This window comes from Macaca mulatta, chromosome 4 (genome assembly GCF_049350105.2).
Source record: "Macaca mulatta isolate MMU2019108-1 chromosome 4, T2T-MMU8v2.0, whole genome shotgun sequence".
NCBI classification, from domain to species: Eukaryota; Metazoa; Chordata; class Mammalia; order Primates; family Cercopithecidae; genus Macaca; species Macaca mulatta.
The window spans coordinates 152,156,090-152,170,388 of record NC_133409.1 but is presented as its reverse complement, the minus strand read 5'-3'; the positions used below and the strand labels follow the sequence as shown (position 1 = coordinate 152,170,388).

Sequence of the window (14,299 nt, the reverse complement as noted above, 5' to 3'; positions counted from 1 at the left end):
GTGTCTCACTGTGTGTGTGTGTGTGTGTGTGTGTGTACAGAGCTGTGTGGGTGTTGTCTGAGTGGGACATGGGGGGTTGGGAGAGGAGTGTGAAAGACTTGAGGCAGGGTGGCCTGGGCCCTGGTTTGTCTTTGGTTGTAATGGGGCGGGAGGCGGTGGGATTCGGGAAGGTCTTCTGGGCCTGTCCTCTCTTGCCCTCTGTGTCTCTGACTATGGGCTGAAGACCCAGTGGAGAGAGATGAGGTGACTGGGGGTGTTGGAGAACGGAGAGCCCAGATGGCTCTGTGCTTCTCTGTGCTCCTCTGCTTGGCTCTGTGCCCCGTGTTTCTGAGCCTGCTCTATTTACCTCTTGCATTGTGGCTCTCGATCTGTCTCTGCCTGCCTCCTATCCTCTGCCTGCCTTTGTGTCTCTGCCCCGGGCTCCTCTCGGCTCTGTGTGGCTCGGATGACTCATCTGGGATAGGCATGAAGGTTACTCAGGGGAACAAGAGCCCCGCTGTTCCAGAGAGAGGTGGGGGTGGAGAGTGGCACCCAGGAATTCTGAGCCAGTCTTCTGGGACGCTGGCCGCCTGCTCCCTAGCGCTGGACCCTAAGGGACCAGGCGTGATGCCTTCTGGTTCTAGCCTCTCCTTGATAACTGAGTGCCCCCCACAACTCAGTCATCCCCCTCAGCTGCTGCTTCAGAGCTCTGGGGTCTCAGCTGCCTCTTACATTCCTGCCCTAGTGCATTGTGGGAGCAGCTGAAGGAGGACAAAGGGATGGGGGAGTATCCCCCACTCCTCCTACCTCCTGGGGTGACCTGCCTTCCTTGTCTTTAGACCCGCCCTCATCTCCAAGGCAACTCAGCCTTTCCTCATTCCCTCAGAGGCAGCCACCTTCTGGAAGTGGGAACTGGGGGGACTGGATGTCTGGGTCTCAGGAAGGCAGAGCAGGGATAACTGGGGCCAAGATGCCCTGAACCTGATAAGAGGTGGCAGTCGAGGCCCTCAGGACTCTAGGGCCTGGAGACTTCACTGTGGGGCTCTGGGACCAGTACAGGTTAGGACAGCTTTTCCTGCAGCAGGGGAGGGGAGAGTAGTTATTTGGGTTTGTAAGGAGATGCCATTTAGAATTGTTTTATGTGGGGTAAGCTTCCTGGACCTGAGGAACAGAGTAGGGATTTTGAAACTTTAATGGGCACAGATCACCTGGGAATTGTGTTAAAATGCAGATTCTGATTCAGCAGGTCAAGGGTGAGCCTGAGATTCTGATTTCTGCCATGCTTCCAGGTATTGCTGATGGTCCAAGGACCACCCTGGGCCTAGAGGGCTCTAGGGGACAGTAAGACTGGAAGGTGCTGGGGTCCCCTCTGCCCTTGTCTTAGAAGTCTAGACTTCTATGTGGGAGGGCAGTAGGGTCAGCTGGTCCAGGCTTATCTGATGTTTAATTCTATCATATCCTCAACAAGGAATTGCCCAACCTTTTCTGGGACATTTATTTTTTAAAATTCAAAATTAATTTCATATTCTTTTACATATCATATGGTTTTACATAAATGCATTTATGTTATAGGATTTAGAAAAATAGTACAATCAACCTGTCTTTTTTTATTTGCTTTTCTTTTGCCCCATTCATGTTAACTCGTGTTATATTATATTCTATTTTTATATTCTATTATATATTCTTTACCTGTAGACATACACACAGATATATATACAAACATGGGTGCTTGTTCTGTTTTCAAAAGGTGGGATAATTTTTTATACTTCTGTAGGTTGCTTTTCATATTCAACAGATACACAAGGAAATTACACTAAGTTAGGAATTTATTGCCTCTTTGTTACTTTTCATAGCTGCAGAGTAGTCCATAAACCTTATTATTATTATTTTTTAATTCCAGCCTGTCCCCTGTGAGCATTCACATATCTTACAGATTTATGTCTCACAAAAGGTGCCATAATAAACATCTTTGAGCATCTTCTTTTTTTTCTTTTTTCTTTTTCATTTTTTTTTTTTTAAAGAGATGGGGTCTCGCTATGTTGACCAGGCTGGTCTCTAACTCCTGGCCTCAAGTGATCCTCCCATCTCAACCTCCCGAAGTGCTGGGGTTACAGGCATGAGCCACCAGACCCAGCCCTGCACATATGTTCTTTCTTCCTGGTGCTTCTGTCTCCCCATTTGGGTAGATCGTTAGGAGAGGGAATGCTGGGTCGAAGAGGATGTGCTTTTTAAATTATAATAGACATTGCTAGATCCCTTTCCTAATAGAGGATAACACTACATTTCTGCCATTGAGCATGGTGCCTCCCTTTTCTTCACCCTCCACCACTTTTATATGTTACAGCCTTAAAAAAATATCTAGTCAATCTGCGTGGTATTTCCCTGAGGCTAGTGAATTTGACCATAAAAAAATGTTGGCAATTTGGCTTTGCTTTTCTGTGAAATGACTATTCAAATTCTTTGGTTGTTTCTTTATTGGGTTACTTATATATTTTTTCTTGTCAGTTCCTAAGGGGCCTTAGTTTACTGTAGTTATTAAACCTTTTCCTGTTGTGTGTGTTATAACATTTTTTGCACACTTGTTTGTTCTAAGCCATTGTCTATGGGAGTATTTTGCCCATTCTTGATTGCAGAAATGGGGCTTCAGGAAGTTAACTGATCTCTGCCCTCGTTTCTTCATGTGTTAAATATGGATAGTAATAGTATCTACCTTATGAAGTGACTGTGAAGATAAAATTATGGATTCTGTTTAAGGGTTTAGGCCAGTGTCTGGCACAGGGGAAGCATTCTAAAAATACAGCTGATGCTGTTAAACAATGACTGTTGTTGTTGTTTTACTGTTATTATCCCCAAAGCGGCCCATTCTGTCTGTTGCTGTCAGCTATGACTCAGTCCCCTGATTAACTTACCCACCACCCATTTTATCCCCTGCAGAGATGCTGCCCCCACCCCCTTAGGCCCGAGGGATCAGGAGCTATGGGGCCAGGGGCCCTCTCGTCTTTACTGCTGCTGCTCTTGGTGGCAAGTGGAGATGCTGACATGAAGGGACATTTTGATCCTGGTGAGGAGACTGAATCATGGGTCCCTGAGGGCCAGGGCTTGGGAGGTAGAGATTTGGGGGCCTTGACCTGTTACATGCCTGCTTTTTACTCAGCCAAGTGCCGCTATGCCCTGGGCATGCAGGACCGGACCATCCCAGACAGTGACATCTCTGCTTCCAGCTCCTGGTCAGACTCCACTGCCGCCCGCCACAGCAGGTACTTGGCACACCTGATACACCTGCAGCTGCCCCGAGGGGAGCCCCTGGGACCTCTACTTCCCCTCCAACCCCTCTGCCCATGCCAGTGAAAGCCCTGCAGTCTGAGGGGCGAATGAAGTGGGGTTTAAGTACTGGAGATAGAGGCAGACCTGGGGCCAGATGTTCTCTGTGCCCCTCTTCACCCTCTCAGGTTGGAGAGCAGTGACGGGGATGGGGCCTGGTGCCCCGCAGGGTCGGTGTTTCCCAAGGAGGAGGAGTACTTGCAGGTGGATCTACAACGGCTGCACCTGGTGGCTCTGGTGGGCACCCAGGGACGGCATGCTGGGGGCCTGGGCAAGGAGTTCTCCCGGAGCTACCGGCTGCGTTACTCCCGGGACGGTCGCCGCTGGATGGACTGGAAGGACCGCTGGGGTCAGGAGGTGAGGCTGGCAGAGGCAGCACCCAGAGGAGGTTGATTTTCCTCACTTCCAGCTGTACTGTAAACACCACCTATACACTGACGACCCTCCAGTTTATATAATCGCCAGCCCAAGCCTCTCAGCTGAGCTCCAAACAGTATTGCAAACCTGGCTACCTTTTGGACTTCTTCACCTAGATGTCTTTTTTTTTTTTTTTTTTTTTAAACAGATGGGGTCTTGCTATGTTGCCCAGGCTGGTCTTGAACTCCTGGGCTCAGCGATCTTCCCACCTTAGCCTCCCAAAGTGCTGGGATTACAAGCATTGTAGTCAGCCACCTAGATGTCTAATAGGCATCTCAAACGTACCTTTAATTTCCCAAGCTGAATTTGATTCCCATTCCTAACCTAAACCTGCTCCTCCCCTGGCATTCTCCAGCTCAGGAAGTGGTATCACCATTGCCTGGTTGCCTAGGCTATAAGCTAAGATGATATCCTTGATTCCTCTTTTTCTCTCACCTCCTTCCAAAGCATCAGCAGCCCAGTCCGTTCTACCTCCATAGTGTTCCTGAGTCCAGTCACTCCTCACCACTCCACCTCTACTGCCCTAGGCCACCCGCCCACCATCTCCAGCTTAGATGAGTGCAGTAGATGCCAAATCGGTCTCCCTGCTTCTGCCCTTTTCTGCCTGGAGCCAGATTTCCACCTGGGGGGCTGCATCAAGTGGACCTTAAAGCATGTAAATCAGATACATCACACCTAGCCGACACCCCTGTGCTGGCTTTCCACTCTGCCAGAACAAAAGCTGAGCCCCTAGCTGGTGCGGGATGCTCAGCCTGACCTGGCTCCTGCCTGCATCACTGGCTCCTTGTGCCTCCTTGGCCACACTGCCGTTCTCGTTGCTGGAACAAGCCAGGGCTCGTTCCCACAGCTTCCGGACGTTTTCTCTGTGCCTGCAAAGCTCCTCCCGCAAATAACCACAGGCTCTCCCTCACCCCATTCGGTTCTCCGCCAGGTGTCACCTCCTCAGAGAGCCTTTTCTGGCCACCCACTGCACTGCTCTGTCCATACACCCTGCCTCTTGTTCTTCGCAGCTGTTTCCCTTGCTGGGATTTCAGTCCTGCAAGGGTGGGGAGTGACGTTCACCACTGAGAACGTGCCTGGCACAGAGCGGGCACTCACCCACCTTCTGCTGAATAAACAGAGGGAATGGGCTGAAATGAAGGGGAAGCTGAGGCAGGGGTGCAGGGCTGTGAGGACTGGGGAGAATCTGGGCACAATGGGAGGATAGGCTGGGAGACAAATGGATGGAGCCAGACAAGGAGAAGAGGGCAGCTGAGCCTGGAGTCTGAGGACAGAACATCAGAGCTGCAAGAGGACCAGAGGTCTCAGCTGCAGATCTTCATTTCACCCATGCCTGGCTGCGCCCCACAGTGCTGTGTGCTCGGTGCCACCCCTCACGGGTCTCTAAGTGGCCACTGTGGGCTGGGCCAGGGAGCAGCTGGTGGCTGGGAAGTAAGATCTGACCTGGACCCCTTCCCACACACCCCGTTTCCTGGCCCACAGGTGATCTCAGGCAATGAGGACCCTGAGGGAGTAGTGCTGAAGGACCTTGGGCCCCCCATGGTTGCCCGACTGGTTCGCTTCTACCCCCGGGCTGACCGGGTCATGAGCGTCTGTCTGCGGGTGGAGCTCTATGGCTGCCTCTGGAGGGGTGAGTGGCCCAGCTCCCTGGAAATCTGTTTCCTGAGCAGGGGAGTGCAGGGTGGGGAGTGTGGAGAATGGGCATCCAGGATTCCCTTTCTCCTGCTGGGAAACTGTCACTCTGAGGAGGGGGCTAGCTGGCATTGTCTCCTCCATGCCAATGTGCCAGTGGAGAGATATGAGAAGGGACCTGAAACCTGCCCAGGCCTGATGCAGGGATGGGGGATGGAGCCTTCGTGCCTCTGATCCCCATCCTCTCACCCTGCCCCAGATGGACTCCTGTCTTACACCGCCCCTGTGGGGCAGACAATGTACTTATCTGAGGCTGTGTACCTCAACGACTCCACCTATGATGGACATACCATGGGCGGGTAAGAAAGACCCCTGCAGGACGTGGAGTTTGGGGTGGGAGGGAGGACTGCGTGTGTGTAGGGGGATGGTGAGTAGGGTGGGGAATGAGACGGAAGAATTGAGAAGAGGGATAGGTTAGGTGGGGCCTCAGAGGGTAGGACTCGGGTGGCCACTGGCCCATGTGACACTGTACAAAAAAGGCACCTCCTTGCTAACACACATTGTTGGAAATTGCTGCAATAAATATGCACATCACAGATTGAAATGGTGCCCCTTAGAGGTGGTGGTGTGCTGGATGTGACCTGCAAAGTACCTGTGATACAGCTGGGGTGGGGGTGGAGAGAAGAGCAGAGCCAGCTGCATGAGTGTGGGGTGGGGTGGGGTGGGGTGGGAATGGGACTAGTGGACGGGAGCCAGGCTTGCCAGGCCACTGTGCCGGGGGGTGACGGGGCAGAGTGCCCGGATATTAAGACCCTCTTCCCTTCCAACTTCCTCTTCCTTGGTCCCTTCTCCAGATTGCAGTATGGGGGTCTGGGCCAGCTGGCAGATGGCGTGGTGGGGCTGGATGACTTTAGGAAGAGTCAGGAGCTACGGGTCTGGCCAGGCTATGACTATGTGGGATGGAGCAACCACAGCTTCTCCAGTGGCTACGTGGAGATGGAGTTTGAGTTTGACCGGCTGAGGGCCTTCCAGGCCATGCAGGTGAGTGAGTCCGGCTCTCGAGGAGGGCTCTGAAGCCATGGGTGGTGCCGTTGGGGTGCTCCCAGCACTCCTAGCCTTGACCTTGTGCCCTCTTCCCTTCCCCCCAGGTCCACTGTAACAACATGCACACGCTGGGAGCCCGTCTGCCTGGCGGGGTGGAATGTCGCTTCCGGCGTGGCCCTGCCATGGCCTGGGAGGGGGAGCCTATGCGCCACAACCTGGGGGGCAACCTGGGGGACCCCAGAGCCCGGGCTGTCTCAGTGCCCCTTGGTGGCCGTGTGGCTCGCTTTCTGCAGTGCCGCTTCCTCTTTGCGGGGCCCTGGTTACTCTTCAGCGAAATCTCCTTCATCTCTGGTAGGTCCCTGAAACTGACAACTGATTTCATTCCTAACCCTGCAGTGTCCCCAAAATATTCATTCCTTGCATCATATCCACCCATCACCCACTGAAACTTCTCAATTAGGGGTACCCCAAATAGCTTGAGCCCCTTTCTGCCTCCTTTTCTCTGCGTATCCATCTTTCCTTTGTAAGCCCCTCGCCCATGACTGTTATTGAGCTAGTATGACAGTATTGGTTGTTAAAATATTGAAATACTTCTGTATTAGTTGAGAAATACCCTCTAAGCCTCCAGATAACTGTCCTTCGCTTCCCCACAGTCCAGCAACTATAGGGTTAACACCCACCACAGCTGGGGACTTCCAGGACCCTGCTCCCCCAACCCCCACTGGTCAGTGGTTGTCTATTGAGAATCACCCATGCTTCTGCTCCTTTGCACAGCAATCCACTGCCTCCCTTGGGTCTCCTCCTCATTTACCTCCCTCCTTTCTTTTTGTTCCTTCTCCCCAGATGTGGTGAACAATTCCTCTCCGGCACTGGGAGGCACCTTCCCACCAGCCCCCTGGTGGCCGCCTGGCCCACCTCCCACCAACTTCAGCAGCTTGGGTGAGCAGCCTTGGGTGGGCGTGTGGACCCTCTGCACCCTTCTCCCTGGGCCTCCCCCTCGGCTAGGGTGGGACCCTCCTGTGGTGCTGACCCTGCTGCCTCCGCCAGAGCTGGAGCCCAGGGGCCAGCAGCCCGTGGCCAAGGCCGAGGGGAGCCCGACCGCAATCCTCATCGGCTGCCTGGTGGCCATCATCCTGCTCCTGCTGCTCATCATTGCCCTCATGCTCTGGCGGCTGCACTGGCGCAGGCTCCTCAGCAAGGTGGGCACAGCTGCGGCCTGTGGAGTGGTGGGGGGAGGCTAGGCCCCAGCACGAGCCAGGGTCCAATGGGGCCTGCAGGGCACAGCCCACTAGCATTCCAAGAGGAGGGCTTAGTAAAGAGACCACTTACACCATGTCAAGGAGGGGATGGGGCTCACAAGGAGGGCTGCTTCCGAGTCCCGGGTCTGCTCAGTGGAGAGGAGGCGGCAAATACCATGACCCAGAGGAGAGAGTCTGTGGAGAGGGTGCCTTGACAGGGGCAGTAGACTTTGGTCCTGGGATGCAGCTGGCCCGTGCCTACCCATCAGGGAGGGCCTGGGAGAATAGATGCCCTGACCTCGCTTTCTGCCCCAAATTCCTGCCGGGCTCCTCTCTGGCCAGCCCAAACGAGGCCTGTTGGTGCAGTCTACACTGGTCAGCCTTGGGGCAGAAGCAGGGTGGAGACAGGCGGAGAGTGGGGCTGGAGGGGCAAAGGGAAGATGTCTGGCACACCCCAGGCCATGTCTTCCAGTTGGAGTCCAATGGCAGGAATATACATTAAGGTTGATGGCTGGACACGGTTGCTCACACCTGTAATCCTAGCACTTTGGGAGGCCGAGGCAGGAGGATCACCTGAGGTCAAGAGCTTGAGACCAGCCTGGCCAACATGGTGAAATCCCCCATCTCTACTAGAATACAAAATTAGCCAGGCATGGTGGCTCATGCCTGTAATCCCAGTTACTCGGGACGCTGAGGCATGAATCTCTTGAACCCGGGAGGTGAAGGTTGCAGTAAGCTGAGATCGCGCCATTTCACTTCAGCCTGGGCGACGAGCAAAATTCCATCTCCAAAAACAAACAAACAAACAAACAAAAAAAGGTTGATAGTTATGGACTGGGCAGATGAGGGTTGGAATCTCATTGTGGGACAGGGAAGTTACCTCCATGCTCTTGAGCTTCAGTTTCTCTACTTGTTAAAGATGGTGCTGATAGTATCTACAGCTGTAGGGCTCTTGTGAGGGCTGAGGGAGGCAACGCAGGGATGGACACAGCAGAGGGCCAGGCTGTGTGTGCTGAGCAACACGGGTGACGCCTCCCATCCCCATGACAAGGCTGAACGGAGGGTGTTGGAAGAGGAGCTGACAGTTCACCTCTCTGTTCCTGGGGACACTATCCTCATCAACAACCGCCCAGGTCCTAGAGAGCCACCCCCCTACCAGGAGCCCCGGCCTCGTGGGAATCCGCCCCACTCCGCTCCCTGTGTCCCCAATGGCTCTGGTAAGACTCGCCTTGTTCCAGTCGCACCTCTGTCCTCTCTGCTGTTTTCTTACTGTAACCCTTTCCCATTCTCTTTTTTCCCTGTCTTCCCCAGTTTCCACTTGTTTTCTTCTTTCCGTGCCCCTGGTTACTGCCTATATCACTCTTTGTCCCTATCATGTAGTGTCTCTCAAGAGTTCCGCATGTATTACCCACAGTCCCCCATGTTCCTATCCCGTCTGTGTCCCACAGACATCTCTCTTTGTTGTACCCTCTCATTGTGTCTCCCTGGCCCCTCTGCTTTGTATTAGACTCACCATGTTTGTTCCTTCTATCCATCCATCTTCCATCACCCATCCTTCCTTCCATAGCCATACACCCTTGCATCTATCCATCAATCCTCCATCATCTATCCTTCTGTCTATATTCATAAATCTATTCATCTATCCACCCATATCCATCATCCATCTATATTCATACATCCATCTATCCATTATCCATCCATCCAACAAAGCATCTGTTTACCATCCATCCATCTATTCATATATCCCATCTGTCCATCCATTCATTATCCAGCCAGCCATCCGTCACTCTGCAGATCCTTGTTTTATCCTGTCTGTCTCTTAATGCAGTCATCCCATCAGCCCTGGTCTTGCCCTATTCAAGGTCTCCCTGTCTGTCTAGCCTTGAGTCTCATCCCTTCCCCGTGTTTCCCCTCCTCCTTCTCCCGACAGCGTTGCTGCTCTCCAATCCAGCCTACCGCCTCCTTCTGGCCACTTACGCCCGTCCCCCTCGAGGCCCGGGCCCCCCCACACCCACCTGGGCCAAACCCACCAACACCCAGGGTAAGCCCCTCTGCCCCTGGGCTCCGCCAGGCTCCCCATACCTCTACTGGGGCAGGGAAAAGCCCTCACACCTTGCACTTCCTCCTCTGCCCACTGTGGCCTCTTCTGCTCTCCTGAGCTCCCAAGGAGGAAGCTCTTGTGACCTTAGCTCATCTCTGCTGCTGCTTGCTCTTTTTAAAGCCCCCCACCTTGAGCTGAAGAGTAGAAAGCTTACTGGTCCCCAGCTCTTCTCCCTCCTCCTCTTCCACACCGTCTCTTCGGCATTCCAGAGCTAGACAGGAGGTTGCCATGGTGGCCCCAGACTATTGTAACTCCTCCTTTATTCTCTGCTCTCTCTAGAGCTGTGAGGAGGAGGGCTCTCACCCTGGCGCTTGCCCTCTCCCCCACATGTGTCCTCTCTCTGCAGTCCCAGAGGTGAAGGCTCACGCCCCGACCCTTTCCGTCTGCCCCTCCTGTCCTCGGTGTTGCCTTCTCATTGTGGCCCCTTCCCCAGGGCTAAGAGGGGACAGCTCTGCTTCCTCTCTTGTCTGTAGACAACTTGTGTTGGGACTGTGAGCAGCTGTTATCCTCCCTCCTCTCTGTGTGCCTGTCTCTGCTTGTCATTGAGCTTGGTGTGTTGGGTTGAAAGGGCTGGGAGGGCTTGGCCTCAGGAGGAGCCAGGCAGTAGCCATGGGAGAGCAGCTAAGTGAAGGGGAGGGAGCTGTGGTGAATGGGACAAGGGTTTGGAAGGTGGAGGGTGCCTGGATGCTGGGACTATCCTGAGGTGGGAGAATTCCTGGGGAAAAATTCTTCCAGCCAAGATTTATCTCATGGTCTCTTGAGAGACCCTAGGGAGGCCCTAAAGAATAAGACTTTATGACAGTTTTGCTCAACCATATTCATTGCCTTGAAAACCTCTGGAATAGCTAACTCTCATCCCATGCCAGTGTCTTCCTGGTTTGAGGTCGGTGCATGGAATACTGGGAAGATAGAGCATAGACCCAGTTTCTCACTCGACTGGGAGACACGGGGCCCTCCGGGAGGCTGAGCTGTGGGGAACTATAGCTCTCGGGCTGTTCCTGATGCCTCGTCCTGTCTTCTTTCCCCTCACCCCTGCAGCCTACAGTGGGGACTATATGGAGCCTGAGAAGCCAGGCGCCCCGCTTCTGCCCCCACCTCCCCAGAACAGCGTCCCCCATTATGCCGAGGCTGACATTGTTACCCTGCAGGGCGTCACCGGGGGCAACACCTATGCTGTGCCTGCACTGCCCCCAGGGGCAGTCGGGGATGGGCCCCCCAGAGTGGATTTCCCTCGATCGAGGCTCCGCTTCAAAGAGAAGCTTGGCGAGGGCCAGTTTGGGGAGGTAAGGAGGGTGCCTACCCAGCCATCAGTAGTGTCTGGCCTATTGGGTGCTCTGATGCCATGCCTGCACATTCCCCTGGCCAGGAACCTTAGTCATTTGTGACCATGTTAATCCGTTTGACCCTGTGATTGCCTAGCAAATGAACTTCTTTCTCCAGGTGCACCTGTGTGAGGTCGACAGCCCTCAAGATCTGGTCAGTCTTGACTGCCCCCTTAATATGCGTAAGGGACACCCCTTGCTGGTAGCTGTCAAGATCTTACGGCCAGATGCCACCAAGAATGCCAGGTGAGGACCAAGGATGGCATCTGGAAGAAGGGACGGGAGGCCATGAAGAGTGGGGAGCCACCTGGAGAGAACAATGGCAGAGCTCAAGAGAGGGGTGGCGTTTCTGGGAGGGGATTTGCATGTACGCTGGGGGTGGGGACGCCTGGTCCACCTGAGGAAGGAGGTGGGCGGGGGAAGGTGCAGGCCGCCCACTCGGCATTCCTCTTCACCTTCTCCTTGTTCTCCAGGAATGATTTCCTGAAAGAGGTGAAGATCATGTCGAGGCTCAAGGACCCAAACATCATCCGGCTGCTGGGCGTGTGTGTGCAGGACGACCCCCTCTGCATGATTACTGACTACATGGAGAACGGCGACCTCAACCAGTTCCTCAGCGCCCACCAGCTGGAGGACAAGGCAGCTGAGGGGGCCCCTGGGGATGGGCAGGCTGCGCAGGGGCCCACCATCAGGTACCTGCTTACCCAGGCTGGGCCTTGCTGAGAATTCCCCAAGGGGGTCTCTTCCTCTCCCCTTGCTTCAGCCTTGAGGAAAAGAGGGGAGCATGGGGGTAGGAAGGCAGGGAGAGGTTCCAGGAGGGCCTGGAATAAGGAACGTGTGACAAGTTAACCCAGCAACATGGACAGAAAGGCTGGAGGTGACTACGCAAGAGTGGTGAAGGGACTTGGGCCCTGCCATGATGTCCCTTCTGCTTTCTGTCACCCTCACTCCCCTCTGAGTCCAGATTGGGGAGCACAATGGAAGAAGAGCCCCCTAGGGTTGGCTAGGCCTGGAAGATTGAGACGGAAGTGACCCTTGGCCTCACATGGGCATGCCACCTCCACATGGGGAACCGGAGTGACCGGGCCCGGGGAGTGGGCGCTCTCTCCTCTCCTGGATGGGAATCTGCGAAGCTGCCCCCAGTGACCTTCTGTTGGTTCCCTTCTCAGCTACCCAATGCTGTTGCATGTGGCAGCCCAGATCGCCTCCGGCATGCGCTATCTGGCCACACTCAACTTTGTACATCGCGACCTGGCCACGCGGAACTGCCTAGTTGGGGAAAATTTCACCATCAAAATCGCAGACTTTGGCATGAGCCGGAACCTCTATGCTGGGGACTATTACCGTGTGCAGGGCCGGGCAGTGCTGCCCATCCGCTGGATGGCCTGGGAGTGCATCCTCATGGTGAGCAGCCCGAGGACAGCCAGGTTGGGGCAGGGCAGGTGGGAGAACACTGGCCGCCACTCGCAGCCCTGGTCTCCATCAGTCACGCACTTTCTCTGGGTTGCATTTTACAGAATCTCATCTGTAAAATGAGGTTCTCCTAGCCCAAGGGACTGGGGAAAGCAGGAGCTGCAGTGTGATGGGCAAGAGTCCAGGAGCCAAGAGTGGGTACTGGGGTTGGAGACAGGGTGGCAGAGAGCTCAAGAGACAAGGTAGGGGGAGGAAGCTGGAGACAGAAGGGGGTGCGTAGGGAGACTGAGGGTCAGGACCAGAAAGTGGGGGTGGATGGAGAGGAAGGAGTAGCAGAAGGAAGAGGTAGGCCAGGGCCCTGGAGAGAGGACCAGAGCATGGAGAGGAAAGGCAGAACCCGAGGGAGAGGAGTTGAAAAAGGTGGCCAGCGGGGCAGAGTGGAGAGCCTGGCGTTGGGAGGGATCAGGCCTGAGTGGAGCCCAGAGTGGATCTGGGGCTTCCGACAGGAAGGGAGGAGGGTCTATGTTGCCTGATGTCTGTTTTTGCTGCCTTCTCTGCATCCCAGGGGAAGTTCACGACTGCGAGTGATGTGTGGGCCTTTGGCGTGACCCTGTGGGAGGTGCTGATGCTCTGCAGGGCCCAGCCCTTTGGGCAGCTCACCGACGAGCAGGTCATCGAGAACGCGGGGGAGTTCTTCCGGGACCAGGGCCGGCAGGTCAGAGTGGAGGGGAAGGAAGATGGGTCCAAGGTGGGGGACAGAAGGGGCAGTTGTCATCTTGGAGACTAAAGAATATTTGTCCCCTGCCTCTCATCCACACTGCCACAATGCAGGTGTACCTGTCCCGGCCGCCTGCCTGCCCGCAGGGCCTATATGAGCTGATGCTTCGGTGCTGGAGCCGGGAGTCTGAGCAGCGACCACCCTTTTCCCAGCTGCATCGGTTCCTGGCAGAGGATGCACTCAACACGGTGTGAATCACACATCCAGCTGCCCCGCCCTCAGGGAGCGATCCAGGGGAAGCCAGTGACACTAAAACAAGAGGACCCAATGGCACCTCTGCCCTTCCCCTCCCGACAGCCCATCACCTCTAATAGAGGCAGTGAGACTGCAGGTGGGCTGGGCCCACCTAGGGAGCTGATGCCCCTTCTCCCCTTCCTGGACACGCTCTCATGTCCCCTTCCTGTTCTTCCTTCCCAGAAGCCCCTGTCACCCACCCAGCTGGCCCTGTGGATGGGATCCTCTCCAACCTCCTCTAGCCCTCCCTTGGGGAAGGGTGGGGGGAAATATAGGATAGACACTGGACATGGCCCATTGGAGCACCTGGGCCCCACTGGACAACACTGATTCCTGGAGAGGTGGCTGCGCCCCCAGCTTCTCTCTCCCTGTCACACACTGGACCCCACTGGCTGAGAATCTGGGGGTGAAGAGGACAAGAAGGAGAGGAAAATGTTCCCTTATGCCTGCTCCGGGACTTGTTCTCAGCTTGGGCTTCTTCCACCTCCATCACCTGAAACACTGGACCTGGGGGTAGCCCCGCCCCAGCCCTCAGTCACCCCCACTTCCCACCTGCAGTCTTGTAGCTAGAACTTCTCTAAGCCTGTACGTTTCTGTGGAGTAAATATTGGGATTAGTGGGAAAGAGGGAGCAACAGCCCGTAGCCTTGGGGTTGGACATCTCTAGTGTAGCTGCCACATTGATTTTTCTATAATCACTTGGGGTTTGTACATTTTTGGGGGGAGAGACACAGATTTTTACACTAATATATGGACCTAGCTTGAGGCAATTTTAATCCCCTGCACTAGGCAGGTAATAATAAAGGTTGAGTTTTCCACAA

General features: G+C 54.7%; 1 protein-coding gene across 51 annotated transcripts in view; it reads left to right on the top strand.

Moving 5' to 3' along the window:
• Positions 1-14,299, top strand: part of DDR1 (discoidin domain receptor tyrosine kinase 1) — a 112,454-nt gene extending 98,155 nt beyond the window's left edge. For 20 of the 51 annotated variants that reach the window (XM_015135863.3, XM_077998809.1, XM_077998816.1 and 17 more), the window contains 17 exons: positions 2,914-3,040; positions 3,134-3,236; positions 3,429-3,657; positions 5,200-5,347; positions 5,609-5,708; positions 6,204-6,390; positions 6,498-6,744; positions 7,237-7,332; positions 7,441-7,592; positions 8,683-8,848; positions 9,562-9,672; positions 10,771-11,015; positions 11,173-11,300; positions 11,528-11,746; positions 12,224-12,458; positions 13,033-13,182; positions 13,299-14,299. In XM_015135863.3, the coding sequence (XP_014991349.2) occupies positions 2,956-3,040; positions 3,134-3,236; positions 3,429-3,657; positions 5,200-5,347; positions 5,609-5,708; positions 6,204-6,390; positions 6,498-6,744; positions 7,237-7,332; positions 7,441-7,592; positions 8,683-8,848; positions 9,562-9,672; positions 10,771-11,015; positions 11,173-11,300; positions 11,528-11,746; positions 12,224-12,458; positions 13,033-13,182; positions 13,299-13,439 (2,742 nt within the window). In that variant the 5' untranslated portion in view covers positions 2,914-2,955 and the 3' untranslated portion in view covers positions 13,440-14,299. 51 annotated transcript variants of the gene reach the window in all.